At 34.7% G+C, this 17411-nt stretch overlaps 2 protein-coding genes across 6 annotated transcripts in view; both read right to left on the minus strand.

Annotated features, from left to right (window-relative positions):
• The window catches only part of LOC137204667 (uncharacterized), a 65714-nt gene extending 64298 nt beyond the window's left edge, over positions 1 to 1416 (minus strand). The window contains exon 1 of the mRNA XM_067702404.1: positions 640 to 1416. The gene's annotated coding sequence lies outside the window, so the exon portion shown is untranslated. The remainder of the gene's footprint in view (positions 1 to 639) is intronic.
• A 182-nt stretch (positions 1417 to 1598) lies between these two features.
• Positions 1599 to 17411, minus strand: part of CEP57L1 (centrosomal protein 57 like 1) — a 65296-nt gene continuing 49483 nt past the window's right edge. For 3 of the 5 annotated variants that reach the window (XM_067702399.1, XM_067702398.1, XM_067702401.1), the window contains 7 exons: positions 16357 to 16473; positions 15306 to 15383; positions 14726 to 14812; positions 9559 to 9636; positions 9201 to 9442; positions 8035 to 8179; positions 5469 to 5884 (listed from right to left, as the gene is read on the minus strand). In XM_067702399.1, the coding sequence (XP_067558500.1) occupies positions 5666 to 5884; positions 8035 to 8179; positions 9201 to 9442; positions 9559 to 9636; positions 14726 to 14812; positions 15306 to 15383; positions 16357 to 16473 (966 nt within the window). In that variant the 3' untranslated portion in view covers positions 5469 to 5665. Of the gene's footprint in view, positions 4874 to 5468; positions 5885 to 8034; positions 8180 to 9200; positions 9443 to 9558; positions 9637 to 14725; positions 14813 to 15305; positions 15384 to 16356; positions 16474 to 17411 lie in introns of those variants that run through there. The other 2 variants (XR_010933782.1, XM_067702400.1) reach the window with 2 other exon arrangements.

The raw sequence follows: 17411 nt of genomic DNA on the forward strand, positions 1-17411 counted from the left end.
TACAGCTTTAGTTACAGCTGAATAGAGTTCCAGGAAACCCCATTAGGAGTTTCACTATTTACTCTACACCAACAACGGCAGCTGGTGCATTTTTGGCCACAGTGAGCACTCCTTCCATTGCGCATGACCAACCCACCTTTTCCCCTGAGTTTGATGTCTCACAAATCAAATTTTAATTTAACTTTTGATGTTTTATCATGGGTTAAGAATACTACTTTATAGTTAAAATTTTATTTTTAAAGTAAGAAGGCTATACAAAAAACTCAGAAATAATTTTCAAGCACACCATCCTAGCCAGTTAGCCCACTGAATTAAGTATCTCCTTCTTTAATCTTATACTGCTAAAAACTGAGCATTTCCCTCCAACCCTCCTACCTTTAGCTACAACCTGATAAAAATGGCTATGTTGCCAATGACCCACACAAGTACAGTTAATTCAAGACCCCAGCTCCTATTTCCAGGATTAGAATAGTCACAATACCTCCTGCTTCAGACACTCAAACTTTCTAGTTTCAGTTTCATTAAAGTTGAGACCTGTCGTGGCTAAAAAGTTCCAATTTCATTTTTTTCAATTTCTGATTAAATAAAAAACAAACAAACCTGTTTTTACTTAAGTGAACAAAATCTATGATATCCTACCGAGTTTCTGCTAGGCAGAGCACAGCTGCGGGGTTGCTACAGCAACTCTTGTACACTGACCATAGACTGCCCCATCCAGGAAGGAAATCATTTGCTCCACCCCCTGAGGAGTCAAAGACAAGCAGCAGGCTGTGAGCAGAGATACATTTTGAGTTCAGTAATTGTGATCGAGCAACGAGAGACCATTCCTTATTGTCTTTCCTAATAAATGTCACCCCAACAACACAAACTCCAAACCAAGTTGCTGTGTGTGATTATGTATTTCTGCATCATAGTAGGACTATATTCTTTACCGACCCCCCACTAGAAGCCTGAGCCAGGAAACAAGCCAAAGCAATTTCCTCCCAGGCACATAGAAAAAGAAAAAAAAAAAAAAATTAGAATATTCTCACTTTTTTGAAGAGTACCTTTTGGCTCTTGCTTTCAGGCTCTAACCCATGCAAACTTAGGTTCTACGACAATTTTTTCTTTTTTTTGGCTACTCAGATTTAACATTTATTGAGTTTTTATTCAGTGCCAACACTTCTGCTGGGTGCTTTGACATGTTATTTCATTTAATCTCACAACAATCCTATGAAGTAGGTAGTAATATAATCCCACCTTTACAAGTAAGAAATGGAGGCTCCAAAAAGTTATTTGATCGCCCAAACTACTAAGTGGCAGAATCACAACATGAACCCAAGTCTCCTAATTCTGAAATCTATGTTTTTTTCTACTACACTACACTGATTTTGCAAGAAATGTCTCAATTCTTAATTGAAATATTCAAGTGTTCCTTAAATGAATTTAATTTCTTATGGTAATTTGTTTTAGTAATACATTTCCAAAAGTAATGACTTCAATACTGATAAATCTATCCGGCCATTGTCCTAAGTGCATAGAAAACAAAGGCACAGAAAGATAGGGCTGCATTAATAGTCCTGGTGAGTTTTTTGCTAAGTATAAACTACAGCACTCACATTCTTTTTTTGTTTTTTTTTTTTAAGCATAATTGAATTTTATTTTATTTTTATATAGAAAAAGAAAAAAATGAAATTTATACATTATTACTGAACACCAGCACATTTTATTATTGATGATTTGAGATGTTTGCTTTGTAAATTAAGACTGAAGGTTAACACACTGGGAATGAGCACTGTAAGCAGATATAGAGGGGGTGTGTGTGTGTGTGTGTGTGTGTACTGTAAATATATATATATAATATATAAATATATATTTATATATTATATATATACATAATCTTGTAAGAAAGGAAACAAAGAAATTAGCTCCCATATTAAATATCAAATATCAGGCTTAAACTGGCCTAGTACATAGTTTTCTAGGATTTATGATTATGATTCACTAAAGTTATATGATTTACTAATGTAAAGACCTCAAGCTGTTAGACATATTCTCAAGAAAGAAAAAACAAACGAAAAACAAACAAAAATAACCTACAACAACAAAAAAACAGTGAACTTAGTACAGAGCCCTGTACATAATAAAATGTTTGGCAAATGTTTGTTAAATGCAAAGATCTTCAAGAGTTACTGTGATGCTGGTAGCCAGCCAGTGTCCCAGGTATCTACCCTCTCTAATTAGCTACAACAAAGCCTGCTCTTCTCTGCCTCCTGAGGTCAGCCCTTTGGTGAGAAGGGAAGAAAGGTGCACAATACAAAACAGCTTAAGTGGAATACTGACAAGAGGGAAAAAGAAGCCAAATATAAAAAACTAAGAATCTAATTTATCTTATGCTACCCAAGTCCCCTCCAAATCTGAAAAGGCAACTGCTCCCAGGCACTCAGAAATGGGAGGAATGGATTATTGTTTGGGTGAGGTGATCGGCTGGAAAAAGCCCTGAAATATGTTTCAAAATATTCTGGACTACTGTATTCCTGATTCAGGTGGTATGTTAAACAACAATGTGCATATGTCTGCTCTTTGCCTTATTTGATGACATTAACAAAGCAGCCAGTCTAGCAGTAAAGCTGAAGTATCTCTGGAATAGGAAGGGAAGAAGGGGAAAGGGAAAAATCTTCAAACCTTTGAATTAATTTTACTATTTTATTTTATTTTTTTTTGCGGTACGCGGGCCTCTCACTGTTGTGGCCTCTCCCGTTGCGGAGCACAGGCTCCGGACGCGCAGGCTCAGCGGCCATGGCTCACGGGCCCAGCCGCCCCGCGGCATGTGGGATCTTCCCGGACCGGAGCAGGAACCCGTGTCCCCTGCATCGGCAGGCAGACTCTCAACCACTGCGCCACCAGGGAAGCCCTAATTTTACTATTTTTATAACATGCATCAGGGTCGTTTGCTCTAGTCCTGATTGAAAAATGTATCAATAATCATCAAGTCTTTGTTTTAGTAGGTGTGTAAAGGTCATTTGTTACTGTTATTCAGGATGTAACAATAATGACTTTATCTTTAAAACAGTAGATGGTACTGTGAACAGATTGTCACAGGGAATTGCCAAGATATAGATCAGTCTGGGAGTTGGTGGCAGGAAATTAGAATGAGATACACAGCAAAGTGTCAACAGCAGCAAGTGTGCATATCTGCCATTTTTTATCAGTTTTTTTTTTTTAAAGCAGTGAAGAGGAGACCTGGATGAACAGATCTCTAGAAAAAAGAGAGGAAATTCCTGAAGAATGTATATAGAATAGTGGAATTGGATTCACAAAAGGAGACATCATCTAATGGAGTTAAGTTCAAGTCTTTCCAAACTTGAACACATGCAAAACCTTAATCCAACGTTAGATTTTTAAAAAATGTGTAAGTAACTTCAAATTAATTGTATAAGGCTGTCTTAGCAATTATCATTTATGTTTTTATATATAAAATGATGAATATATTAAGCAAGCATTCAAAGTAGTTTATTCAATGTTCTAATATTATTCTTTAAACAGATGAAGGAAATCAGAAGTTAACACTTAGAAAATGTATGTCTCCCTATGTAAAGAATCAAGATTTCAGTAGAAAACAGTATCATAGAAGACAGCCACGATTCAGTTAGTATGAAGCCAAGATTGCTGAGAAGGTGCAGTTCATGAATCAAAATTAAGGGTAAAATCAGGAAATTGAATGACTAATACCAGAGAGAGGAAAGGGTCTTTGAAGGAACTAAGCAAATATGATCTTGGATAGATTATCTCGGCACATGGCTTTCAAAGGGAAGGACAATGGTTAGGAAAATAAGGAAAAAAAGGAAGACCATGAAACAAGATGAAACTCTGAGATAATGATGGAAATAACCTGAAGAAACGTCAATTTTAACCTCTGTTCTACAACCACAGTTTCCAAAGATTTTATTTTAGATGATGGTGATTATTATTATTAAAACAAAACTTATGCTAACTAGAACAACTTTACCACTGCTTTCTCATTCTCAAATTCTCTATTTGATTCATTTCTGGTTAATTAGTTTCACCTTCTGTTGGAGTTTTAGGTTTTGGTTTTTTTTTAACATTTATATTGGAGTATAATTGCTTTACAATGGTGTGTTAGTTTCTGCTGTATAACAAAGTGAATCAGCTATATGCATACATATATCCCCATATCTCCTCCCTCTTGCGTCTCCTTCCCACCCTCCCTATCCCACCCCTCTAGGTGGACACAAAGCACCGAGCACTCACATTCTTGAGGAGAAAAGGCAAAGTTGAAAAATAGGTAAGGTGATGAAACTGAGTTTATACGAAGCAGTCTGTGACATCTCTGGGGCTGAAGGTGCTGTAAAGGGAGAGGGAGTGAAAGTGGGTGAAGGACAAATGTACTATTTGAACCAAAGGGAGAGAAACTTTTATCTCAGCCATTAGGTGCTTTCAAGGACAATTCCAAGTATAAATGTGCCGATTTTCAGTCATCTCCCCACTTCAGGTATGGAAAGGTCTTCTAACAGCACCTCTTCTCTCAATGAGACTGAATCACAGTTTTCCTCCTCCCCCAACAGAGGGTCCACAATTACCCTCTTTCTCCTACACACACTTTTTGGGATTTCCTAGGAGGATATAAGGACTGTCTTTTAAAAAATTGCTTTTCCTAGCTCCCCAAGATGTTGATCTTTTTATTCTTTCACACCTATAGCTTGAACATCCCCCCAGCTGTAGATAAAGATGTACCTCCCAATTCCTTCGGAATCACCATCTCTTAAACTGCTACCCTATCTTCTGAGTTCCTCACTTCCGTTATGCCTTTTCTGTCAGTCTTCTAGTTCTACTTCAGTTGATGACTCCAGTTCTCTAGTTGCCCCAAAGGATTCTGATGAGAAACCAAATAAGTTCAGAAGAGTTGTACTAGTTTCCATAGGCTTCTGGAAAGATAGGTCAACAAATGTAAATTTATTATAAAGCATATATGTACAAAGAAATCTCTTATGGCACCACTAATCAAAATATCAAAAATATAGTTACAAAGGAGTAAGATCAAAAAAAACAAAGCTAGATTTGTAAAAGAGAATGGGAATAGCAGAGGAAGGCTTCCACAGCTGAGTTATTGTCATCTAAAAATTAAGTAACTATGGGTTCCTATTTGTAATTGTCACATAAAAACTTGGGCTAAAGGCCTCTTCCCAAAGCTTTTCCCTTTCCAAAAAAGAAAAACATTTCCCAGCTCTAAAACAAGATAGGGAGGAAGCACCAGGAAAGTTAAAAGACCTTTCCATACTCTGTTAATTTTATATTGGTTCTTAAGGTTCCAAGCCTACTAAATGAAAAAGTGTTATGGCACTTGTATCTCAAATTTAACTCAGTTTTAAATATCATCAGTCTAGTATAATTTTTTAAATTTATCTTAAGGTATCTGCAAAGTGAACAATGTTTCTAACACAAGATTAGGTACTTCAGTCAATAAGAAAAACAAGAAAGCAATCATTTATTATTTGGGGCTCTTAGGAGGTCATTAGGCACTAATTTTAAAATATATAATTTGACACTTTATAGAGGCTAGAAACATAATTCAAAATTTCATAAAGGTATATTAAATTAAAACCACTTTAGACAGTTCAAGATCTCACTGACAAAGTTCATTTAAGGTGACAGTTTTGCTACTGTGTTACTGTTCCCACATGATATCATCTCTTCTCAATTTCATTTGAAGATTATGGACTCGTATTGGAGGAAAGTTGCTGTTTTTTTGAGGAGAGTTAGTTAGCAAACATTTTCTGGGGCTATTTTTTATGTTCTTTGATCCTTTACAGTTGCTATCTTCTTTCTGAATAGCTGAAGCTTCACTCATCTTCAAATTCTGAACTTTTTGCTGCAGTTTGCAGACCTGGAGAGAAAAAAATCTAACATTTTAGTCAAAAATATACTTAAAATATACCTTACAGTAGATGGATTGGATTGATGGTTTAAAGATTACATGAAATTAAAAAGTTCGTTAAGTCTTTATTTATTGAATACCTATTACATGCCTAACACTGTGCTAGTTAGACAAAAATATAATGAATAAAACAATCTTTGCTTTCAAAGAGTTTACTGCTCTTATTAGTGAAATCAAAGCATATATGTGACAACTAGAGAATAATTCAAGCCACAATAACTTTGAGTAGGACAAAAAGTATATATCTGAGAAGGCTAAAAGTAGGACAAGATCAATGTGGGCTGGAGAAGCTGAGAGGAAGGAATGTTTATGTAAGATATGAAATGGGAAAAATCTGGAGAACAGGGAGGTGAGAGAAGGACCTTTCAGGTGACACTAACAATAAAGCAAAGATTTGATGCTAGGAATGGACATCAAGTTTATAGAGTCTATATATATATATATATATATATATATATATATTTAATTTAAAGTATTCATGAATTTAAAGTACTACTGAATGCCAGTTTAAAAAAAAAAAGGCAAAGGAATAACTTTATCTCATTGAGGAGTATCTAGTAATGATTGGGTAGACAGAATTAAACAAAACTTATAAACTAGTCAAAACCTATTTCTTCGAAGTCCAGTCCATTACTCAATCTTTTTTAAATTTTTAAATATTTATTTAATTAAATTAATTAATTTATTTTGGCCAGGCCACATGGCTTAGCTCCCCAATCATGGATCCAACCTGTGCCCCCTGCAGTGGAAGCGCAGAATCCTAACCACTGGACCGCCAGGGAATTCCCTCCATTACTTAATCTATTTCACTTAAGCACAGCCTAATTTGTAGAGCTGGTCTAGACATTGGCTAAGTATCTGGTGTTCTATTTGTCTAAAAATGCTTGAAATTTTATACTGCTATAGTTATTATGGAATATAAATAATATTTTCAAAATATTATTTATGTACACACTTCCTAAATTTAAAAAAAGTGACTATTCTTCTATTCCTTTCAAGTTTCTCCTGTGTGATTCTAAGAAAGTATACAAGTTATATAATCTTCACCCTAACACAACCATACAAAAATTTTACTTACTATAGACTTAAAAGCCAGTAAAGTGAAAATGTTTGCTTCAAAATTTCATTTCCTTCTTTCTTTCTTTATTGGCTATAGAAGAGTAAAGGCAGTAAAATTCTGCATTTTTTATTACTTTCCTATAAAAGTGGGGAAGGCTTAATTGTGAGGTTAATATATCACCAACTTATATGAATGCTGATTATTCCATAGGCAGATAGCTACATGATATGACCTGAGGGTTCCTGGAAAGATTTTCTCTGCTTTCTGTTCCAGTAGCATAATCGTACTAAGAATGGAGTCATTGTCTTGGGATAAAATATAAGATTCCATGATTTTTTCATTAAAATATTAAAACTGTTATGCCATTCTTAGCTGTTAAGAATTTACACACAAGGATAGAGTCCCCCTCATCACCCCTCTAGAGCTAGCTGAGCACAGGTGGAACACAGCATAGCTTGTTCTGGGAAACTGGAAATAGCAGTCTTAGAGTTGGGGTACTGCTTCAGAAGCCAGGTTTATATATGCACTAGACACCTGTTGACATAAGGGGTTTCATTAAGGCATTAGGGAAGAGAGGGATAAGGGGAAAGAATGCTAAAAGGATAACTGGGAGAGCTGTAAAGCAAATCTAGCCTACCTCTTAATTTTCCCAAACTTATTTTTTAATACATAACTAAACTTTCTTTTCTTTTCTTTTTTTGGCCACACCACGAGGCTTGCAGGATCTTAGTTCCCCAACCAGGGATTGAACCTGGGCCCCAGCAATGAACGGGCTGAGCCCTAACCACTGGACCACCAGGGAATTTCCCATAACTAAACTTCCTTGTTTCCTTTTCTTTGTATTATCTTGGAGAGTTACATAGGAGGCCATGCTATTTCAATGGACAGATGACTCTATAATAAGCCTAAGGGATTCCTATCTATCATCTTTTCTCTAAGCCATACATACAGGCCTCAAATTTGGAAGGTCATACAGAGATATAACACTGAATCCAGATACATTATCTTTTCATTAAAATCTTTTACTAAAGCCTCTTACATTGTCTTGATGCTTCATTAATTTAGAAATTTGTTCTCCTTTAATTTCCATTTTCTTGACTAAATGTTCTAGTTCACATTCTATGTTTTCACAGACTGATTGGCTTTCAGTTTCTTTCATTTGATTCAGAAGGTCTTGGTACTCCCTATGAAAGAAAAGCAAATATCAAGCACTATTACAGTTTATAGTATATGTCTTTGTCACAATTAGACAATATTCTGTTCAATCATAAATTTTAATCAGAGTTAAATATTAACCTTCAAAGACAGTCTCTTTCTGTAGGGTTATCAAATTAAATCTATGGTAATTATAAACAGGCTCTTATGCTTTGAGATTAGATATATTTAGAAATATATTAGACTTAGGATCTTAAAGAATCCTAAAAAAAAGGTCTGAATCCTTGATGTTTACAGTTAAATGTAGTAAAATATTCTGATGTCCTTAGCTAGAGGCATTAAAGGACTCTTTTTCATTCCAAGTTTGGAATTCTTAGTGTAGAATCTGTGGAAGAATTCCAGCTATAGAAGTATTTGCCTGAGAAATCCCTAGATTTGGTGATAGCCTACTCAAAGAAACACTGCCAATAGAACTAGTTATATCTTCTACAGAGGTCTTAGTTCAACTAGCTGGCCGCCCAAATCACATATTTTCTGGAATTTTTGTTGAATATATATTTAAACTTGAAGCTTAAAATATATATCCCATACAGAATATTGTTTACTATGGATGCTTCAAACGTGTAATGCAGACCAGCCAGAATCTAAAACAAGAAATTGCTTTCCTATTTATCTAATGAAATCATTCATTTAACTAAAAAGATTATAAAAAACAAATGGAGAATCTTTCTTATAAAAGTATTTGTGAGTTACAATTTAAGGTCACCAGACTCCATTTGTTAGAATGACAGAAATATTTGTCTATCAGTTCAGATCTTGGGAATACAGAAACACTTTAAATTGGAAAAAGTAGTAATTACACATAGATAATTAAAATGCAATTTAAATACAACAAATATAATGAAAAATCAATGACAACAAATCTGCAGATCAAAATAAATCCAAATGGCTAAGTAAGACTTTTAAGAATTTATAAGTGGCACTGTTTGAAAGACTGACAAGAAAAAAAGATACCTAAATATCTTGCTACTTCTTCTGATAAATACTTACATTGTCATTTGGTCCAGCTCATCTTGCATTGCCATCAAAAGTTCAGACAAATTGTTACAAACGGAAATGGACTTTTCTGAGTCAGAAGGTACAGCTTCACATTGAGAAGTTGATTTAGAAGGCTTGTAGAGACATCTAGGTTCAGAAACTTCAGCCAGTTTCTGAAGGATATATGGCCTGTAATGTTGCATTGTCTGCAGGTTTGGGGTACTTGCATTCCTGGAATGGCCTGCACTGGCAGACTTCGGGGGAAAAGAAATAGCTGAGAACGATTTTAAATAACTGATGGCATTTAAATATCACTTACAACAAAGCCTGAGTTTATCTGACCAAGTATCCTCATTTTTCCCCCTCTCACCTTCTCAGCCACAATAGGCAGTGATCCAAACTTTGAATAAATTTGCTGAGGTGGTCCTCTCTTTAAACATTTAGTTTTCTAAATATTGACAAGGGAAAAAGTAAACAAAAAATATTTAAAAAGACATTTATCAAATGCAACATTATTAGCCATTAGGAAAATGCAAGTTACAATGAAACATCACTATACACCTATTAGAACAGCCAAAAAAAAAAAAAAAAAGTGACACCACCAAATGCTGGCAAGGATGTGGAGAAACCAGATCACTCATATGCACAAAATAATGCAGCCACTTTGGAAGACAGTTTGGAAGTTTCTTATAAAACTAAACATGTAGTTATCATATGATTTAGCAATTGCACTTTTAGACATTTATCCCTGAAAAATGAAAACTTATGTTCACACAAAAACCCATATACAAATGTTTATAACTGCTTTATTTGTGATAGCCTAAAACTGAAAACAATCCAAATATCCTTCAATAGGTAAATGGTTAAACTGTGGCACATCCATAACATGGAATACTACACAGAAACTTTTAAAAATGTATTAATACTTGGGTGGATTGCAAGGGAATTGGCTGAGCAAAAAAAGCCTCTCAAAAGGTTACATACTGGGCTTCCGTGGTGGTGCAGTGGTTAAGAATCCACCTGCCAATGCAGGGGACATGGGTTCGAGCCCTGGTCACGGAAGATCCCATATACCGCAGAGCAACTAAGCCTGTGCGTCACAACTACTGAGCCCACGTGCCACAATGAAGCCTGTGTGCCTAGAGCCCATGTTCCTCAACCAGAGAAGCCACAGCAACAAGCCCGCACACAATGAAGAGTAGCCCCCACTAGCCACAACTAGAGAAAAGCCCATGTGCAGCAACGAAGACCCAACGCAGTCAAAAATAAATAAAATTTTTTTAAAAAAGGTTACATACTGTATGATTACATTTATATAGCATTCATGAAATAAAATTATAGAGATGGTAATCAGATTAGAAAATGCTAAGGGTTAGGGAGCAGGATGATGTGTAACTATAAAGGGATGGAATGAAGAAACCTTATAGAGGTGGAATAGTGCTGTATCTTCATTGTGGTGATGGTTACATGAATATACACATGTGATAAAACTATATAAAACTACATATACTCACACACACACATACATATACACACACAACTAAGTGAATAAAAAACGATTGAAATCTCCATAAGTTCTGTGTATTGTACCAATTTCAATTTCCTGGACTTTATACTATATTTATGAAAGATGTTACCATTGGGGAAAACTGGTTGAAGATACATGGGACCTCCCTTTATATTTTTTTGTTATCTCCTGTGAATATATAATTTTTCAAAATAAAAAGTGAAAAACAAAAATAGACACTTATGGTTAGGATATGGAACAATGGTAACTGCTGATTGGAACATAAACTGGTCCAATCACTTTGGACATTATCTCGTAAAGCTAAGGTGCATAACACTTATGGCCCAGCATCTTAGAGAAACTCCTGAACACACGCACCAAGAGGTATGTACAAGGAAGTTCTTAACAGTGTTTTTTATAATAATAAAAAGTGAGAAACAAACCAAATGATCACTGAAAGGAGAAAGGAAAAAATATTTTTAGCAATAAAAAGCAGCAAACCATAGGTATATGCATCATTTGGAAGAATCTCATAAACTTAATGCTGAGTGGAAAAAGAAAGCTGCTGAAGAACACGAACAGAATAAGTCCATTTACATAAAGTTCAAAGCATAACCCTAAAACATGTATTTCTTAGGAATACTTATTTGGCAAAGTAATTTTTTTTAAAAAAGCCAGAGAATGATAAAAGCAAAATCAGAATTGTGGTTAATCCTTGGACGGAGGGAATACAATTTAGGAGAGATATATGCTGGGGCTTAACAGTGCTGGTAATGTTCTATTTCTTAAGCTGGGTGGTCACTCTACCAAGTGCTAATTTCATTATTATCCTTCGAGCAGACATTTTTTGTTATATATACTCCTTCATGAAACATTTTTAAAAAGACACTGCTGAACTACATTCTTTTTTTTTTTTTGCAGTACGCGGGCCTCTCACCGCTGTGGCCTCTCCCGTTGCGAAGCACAGGCTCCGGACGCGCAGGCTCAGCGGCCATGGCTCACGGGCCCAGCCGCTCCGCGGCATGTGGGATCTTCCCGGACCGGAGCACGAACCCGTGTCCCCTGCATCGGCAGGCGGACTCTCAACCGCTGCGCCACCAGGGAAGCCCTGCTGAACTACATTCTTAAAAGTAAATGATTTCACTATTTTTGTAGGAAGGATTGAACTAGGGTGACCAATTGTCTCAATTTGCCCATGATACAGAATTTTCAGTACTAAAACTAGGAAAGTCACAGGCAAACTGGGGTGAATTGGTCACTCTAGTTAACACTTCACCAAGAGAATAATCAATAAACTGAGCATATTCCATAATGAAAACAAAATATTCCGAACTCTAAATGAAAATTTAGATATCTTAACTATTATAAACATTCAATTTTTTTTTCTGAAAATTAAAGAAATAAAATGGCTTAGAGGTAGAGAAATCACAAGTTTGTGAGTCAGTTCTTATTCACTCAGAGTTGCCTGGTGACCCTGGACAACCATTCAACCTCTGTACTTCAGGAACGGTAATTTCAAGTAATGGAAAACAATGGTCTGGTCTAAGGCTATTTCAAGCAGTTATAATTAAGAGTAAAAGAAATTTAATTCTTTTAATTACTATATTGGATGAGATCTCTGATTGATTAGTCTAACCTTTTAAGAGAATAATGAAAACGTCACAGGAAAGGCTTCCATCATCTTGCTTACCACATTCAAACAGCCTGATTCTTTACTTCCAAGTTCACCTTATACTGTTGTCGCTTACCATCTAGAAGTATAGCTCTAATCATTTGCCTACAAGCCTGCAATGGTTCCCAATGACTTATAGAATAAAAGTTCAAATTCTTAACATAGCATTGAAGATCAGTCATAATGTCACCTCAAGCTATATTTTCAATTTCAGTCTCATATGACACCATCTCACACCCAGTACTGGACAATTACTTATCGTTTCGTGGAAAAACCAACTATACTCTCAGACTGTAAAACACTTCTCCTCATCTCTATCAATACTTACTAATTTTCCAAGGCTGCCTTTAATGCTGCTTCTTGCATGACCCCTTCACATATTCTTTATCTATACAGCACCACAGTACTTTGTTTATACCTTCATTAAGTTTTTATTATACTGTCTTATATTTGTATATTTATCTGCCTTTCTGTAAATTCCTGTGTTATTTATCTTTTTACTACCTAAAGGTACTAGTCTATGTAAATCAAGATGTATGAATTGAATGAACTACATTCAGGATATGGAGTGTCAGTGAGACAAGCAGGACTCTCATAGAGGTCTCAAAATCAGATCCTACCTTCAGCAAGCAACAAAGTGTCCCTGCCATCTTTAAAGGGAGGCATTATTACAGGCAGATCCTATGAACTTGGGACTTGAACTAACTACTTTTTAAAAGTGATTTTGCTGTTAATTACTTTTTCTTTTCTTCCAGCAGCTACCTTTTCTTTCCTTCATTTCTTTTACCTTGTTTCTCCCCGTACCTTATTAAAATTTTTTTTCCACTAACTCATCAAAGGATGCCATAAAACACAAATACAAAATTAAGTCAATAATTTTTCCACTTGCAAATTACTTATAGTGATTTTCTATTTGGCTTTGCAGCTTCTAATCTTCCTGTAGAGACAAGAAAGAAAACATACTTGAGGAAGGAAATAAGCTAAAAAATCAACATAAATTGCATTGGGAAAATGCTTTTCATTACTGTATTTTGCAAATTCTTTGAAAGAAAAAAATCTGTGAAAAATGCAGCCAAACTATTAAATAGTAACTCTTATTTATGGAATAAATGACTAGCTAAAGTTAAGTATAACATTTCCTCCATTATCGTATCCATAGGGTGAGCCTATGGCAGTGGCCAGAACTTGCAAATAGCATGCCTGGTTCCCACAGCAAAGAACACACACAAACACTACATGCATATTGAGTAAACAGTAATGATGGTCATCAAAACTATAATTTCAGGGCTTCCCTGGTGGCGCAGTGATTGGGAGTCCGCCTGCTAATGCAGGGGACACGGGTTCGAGCCCTGGTCTGGGAAGATCCCACATGCCGCGGAGCAACTAGGCCCGTGAGCCACAACTACTGAGCCTGCGCGTCTGGAGCCTGTGCTCCGCAACAGGAGAGGCCGCGATAGTGAGAGGCCCGCGCGCCGCGATGAAGAGTGGCCCCCGCTTGCCACAACTAGAGAAAGCCCTCGCACAGAAACGAAGACCCAACACAGCAAAAATAAAAAAATAAAAAAATAAAAAGTAAATAAATAAATAAATAATCTCTCTTTCCTTAAAAAAAAAAAAAAAAACTATAATTTCAGAATCATGAGATTAAAAGGGATTAACATTTTCTTTCTTACCATTATAAATAAGAAAGTTTAATATAATAAACCCCAAACATCAACTCATCTAAACAAAATATTATTGGTAAATCTATAAAGTACTTCCCCAATCTTTATTTTTAGGCAAATCCAAAGGCTATGAGCACAGAAAAAAATAAATAATTTACCTAGAGAAATGACTATAATTTATAATACAATATAATTTAATACTGTATCTTTGTCTTTTTATTGTGCATATATTATATAAAACTGCTTCTAGGATCTATTGTGCTTGTCAGTATCTATTGTGTTGTTTATTGCCTCTTTCGTAAAGTATCCAAAGTACATTTCTCTAACAGTTTAGTACTAGGAAAATGTTTGTCTTTCTAGAAAAACTGGAAGGCTTATTGTTATTTCACAAAGATAGATGTACTGCCTATTATATGCTCCTTTTTGCTTTGGCTGTTAAGCAAACTCAGAGCTAGGTTTTGCACTCAACTGCTGTTACTTTCTTTAACCTAGGTGTTATGGAATTTTCTGTCCTCACACCCCAAACCATCATTACTTGACTCATGTTTTTAGGCCCATTTCAAAGCATTGTCTTGTATTATAAATCTTTTCAAATTTTTTTTGGAAATGGATAGGTATAAATATTAAAAAGGTAAAGAAATAAGTATTAGCAAGAAATAAGTATTAGCAAGATAAGAATAAAGTGTTTGCATACCTTTGAAGATTTCTTCTTTTCCTTGGAGCGCTTTGGATTTGATACTGAAGACATCAAAATTCTACTGATTTCAAGTTCAGTTTGAAGCTACAATATTGAAAAAAAATGTATTAAATTGATTTTTAACAAGTTCCTTCTTCTTCAAAAACATTATAATGAGGATCAGATCTCAATTTATAAAGACAAAATATTTTTTGAGGAAGAAAAGAAAACCTCAAACACTATTTTTTGTGTGAAAAAGTTACCAGGTCTACTGGTAATTACAATCATTTTCTGTTTTTAAGAGAATGAATTATTTTATATATCTCAAACTGAAAACAATCTATAGCAGGAATTGTTTCAACTGAGAATATATATATGTTTGTCAGAATTTCAAAAGACCAAAAGATCTCTTGGCAATACATCCAAGTATATAAATATACTGGCTGACTTATTGAGAACTTCAGTATTATAGCAAAATGAGACAAAAAATAACAAGCTAGGAAGCAGAAATTAGAGTCTAGAATACAGGCTTCAGTTAATAAAGTACAATAAAACATACATGATTTTAATGTGATAGATGATATAGTGCTCTATTTACCTGAGAAGCTTTGTCTTGAAAGAGCTTACGCTGATGTTCTTCTTCCTTTAGTTTTTCCTCTAAATGTTTAATCTTGCCCTGCAAAAGAATAAAAAATCTGGGATTATTATACAAAAACTAAAGCCAAATATCTTATATTCCTTTTCCAAATAGAGTCCTTAGGGTATTGATTCTTGATAGTTTGGTAAATTAAAGCAGAAAGTAAGAAAAAGGAATGGCAAAAGATGCTAAATTTTTCTTGGCTTTCTTCCTATGCTTCTTTACCTGCTATTATATACAAGAAGAACAAAGGAAAAGCAAAGAATGTATATGCATAGGCTCTTTTAACTTTCATCAACAAAATCATAATAATGAAAATTTGGGAGGTTTTAAAGTTCTAGAATGTCAAACAATTATAGTCTTGGGTCTCAATGTTTCATTCAAAATATAGACAAATTACAACAAACATCTATTTATGCTGTACTTAGGGAAACAACAGTAATATACATGAAATGATATGATTTGACTCATACCATGTATATACTGTATAACCTTATACACATAAGTATTTCATCTTATATCCATGGTGTAGTTTAGAATAAGAAGACAGTACTATTTCAAAGGGTGAGCTTCCTGAGTGTTGGAAAACTCAAGGAAGGCTTCACAGAGGAAGCAGGACTGGGAGAAAGTCCTATGAAATGGATAGGATTTGGGTGGAAAAGGAGAGGGTATTTCAGGACAGGATCTAGAATAGGCTTAACTTAATTGTAAGTGGTGAAAGGCAATCTTTTCAATATCCTTTAGGTAAATTACTTAACGAATGAAAATGTTCTGCCATTGCAGAAGAAACCAAAACTACAATTTCACATCAAAAGGCAAGCTCATTCATGCTGTGATAGAATATATTAACTTTTCATCTCTATAGGCAGGAATTCATATCTGGATTACTAAAAGTTGTTAATGAAGTTTTACGAATCTAATTTTACTGCATATTCACATATAGTGTAATTATGCTTAATACTAAAGATTTATTCCTGGCAACACCACTTCAAAGAAACAAGTAGAAGCTTACCTCAGCAGTTTTCTGAGTTGTTGTAAGTTTAAAACATTCTTTTTCTAAGACATCAAGCTTTTCAAGTTTTGCTTGCAGCTTCATATGATCCTGTTCTTTTTCCCTTTGAAGCTGGGCCTGGAAAGGAAAAAAACAAAACCTAAGTTTGGCAAGTGATGCCAATGGCTCAAGAGTAATACAATTTCTAAGAATTCAAAGTATAATATAAATCTGTCATAAGAAACACGCACATACATGTACATACTTTAGGTGCTTATGAGCAAAAAACAAGAAAATAAAATACTTTTAAAAAACAAATATAATGTGTAAAAAAAGATATTAGATCAATGGAACAAAATCTTCTATGTATCTTTATATAGTATTTCTTACTATGGAAAACATCATCAGTGAAACGTGTATTAAATAAATAAAGGTGTTATTCACAAGGTGACCAAACCAGTCACTGATTTACCCCCTCTCTAACTATAACATAGCAAAGTAACTATCAGAGGAATAAAACATACAGAGAATTATCTTTTATTAACTTAAAACTGCTCTAAAAAAATAGTCTATTAAAAAACAAAAAACTGAAACAACCAATAAACAGAGTCTTGGTGACCTGTGGTCTAACATTCAATTGGAGTTATAGAACGAGAGGAGAGAGAAGTCAGACAAGGATAATTATTTGAAGGATAATGGCTAAAAATGTTCCAATTTTGATGAAAAATATTAACTAACATATTCAAGAATCTAAAACAAACAAACAAAAAATAACCCAAGCAGAATAAATACAAAGAAAACCCCATTTGGGCACATTATCAAATGGTGGAAAACCAGTGATAAAAGGAAAAAAAAGCAGCCTGAGAAATAACACATTATGCACAGAGGAATGAAGATAACAATTCTCATTAGAAACTATGAAATCCAGAGGACAATTGAGAGAACAGCTTTAATGTGCTAAAAGAAAAAAAGCATCAACTAGAATTCTATATCCAGTGAAACTATCGTTCACCAATGATGGTGAACTAAAGCCTTTTCCAGACAAATACATGCTAAGAGAATTCCCAGCATACTTT

Source organism: Pseudorca crassidens, chromosome 13 (genome assembly GCF_039906515.1).
Source record: "Pseudorca crassidens isolate mPseCra1 chromosome 13, mPseCra1.hap1, whole genome shotgun sequence".
In the NCBI taxonomy this organism is placed as follows: domain Eukaryota; kingdom Metazoa; phylum Chordata; class Mammalia; order Artiodactyla; family Delphinidae; genus Pseudorca; species Pseudorca crassidens.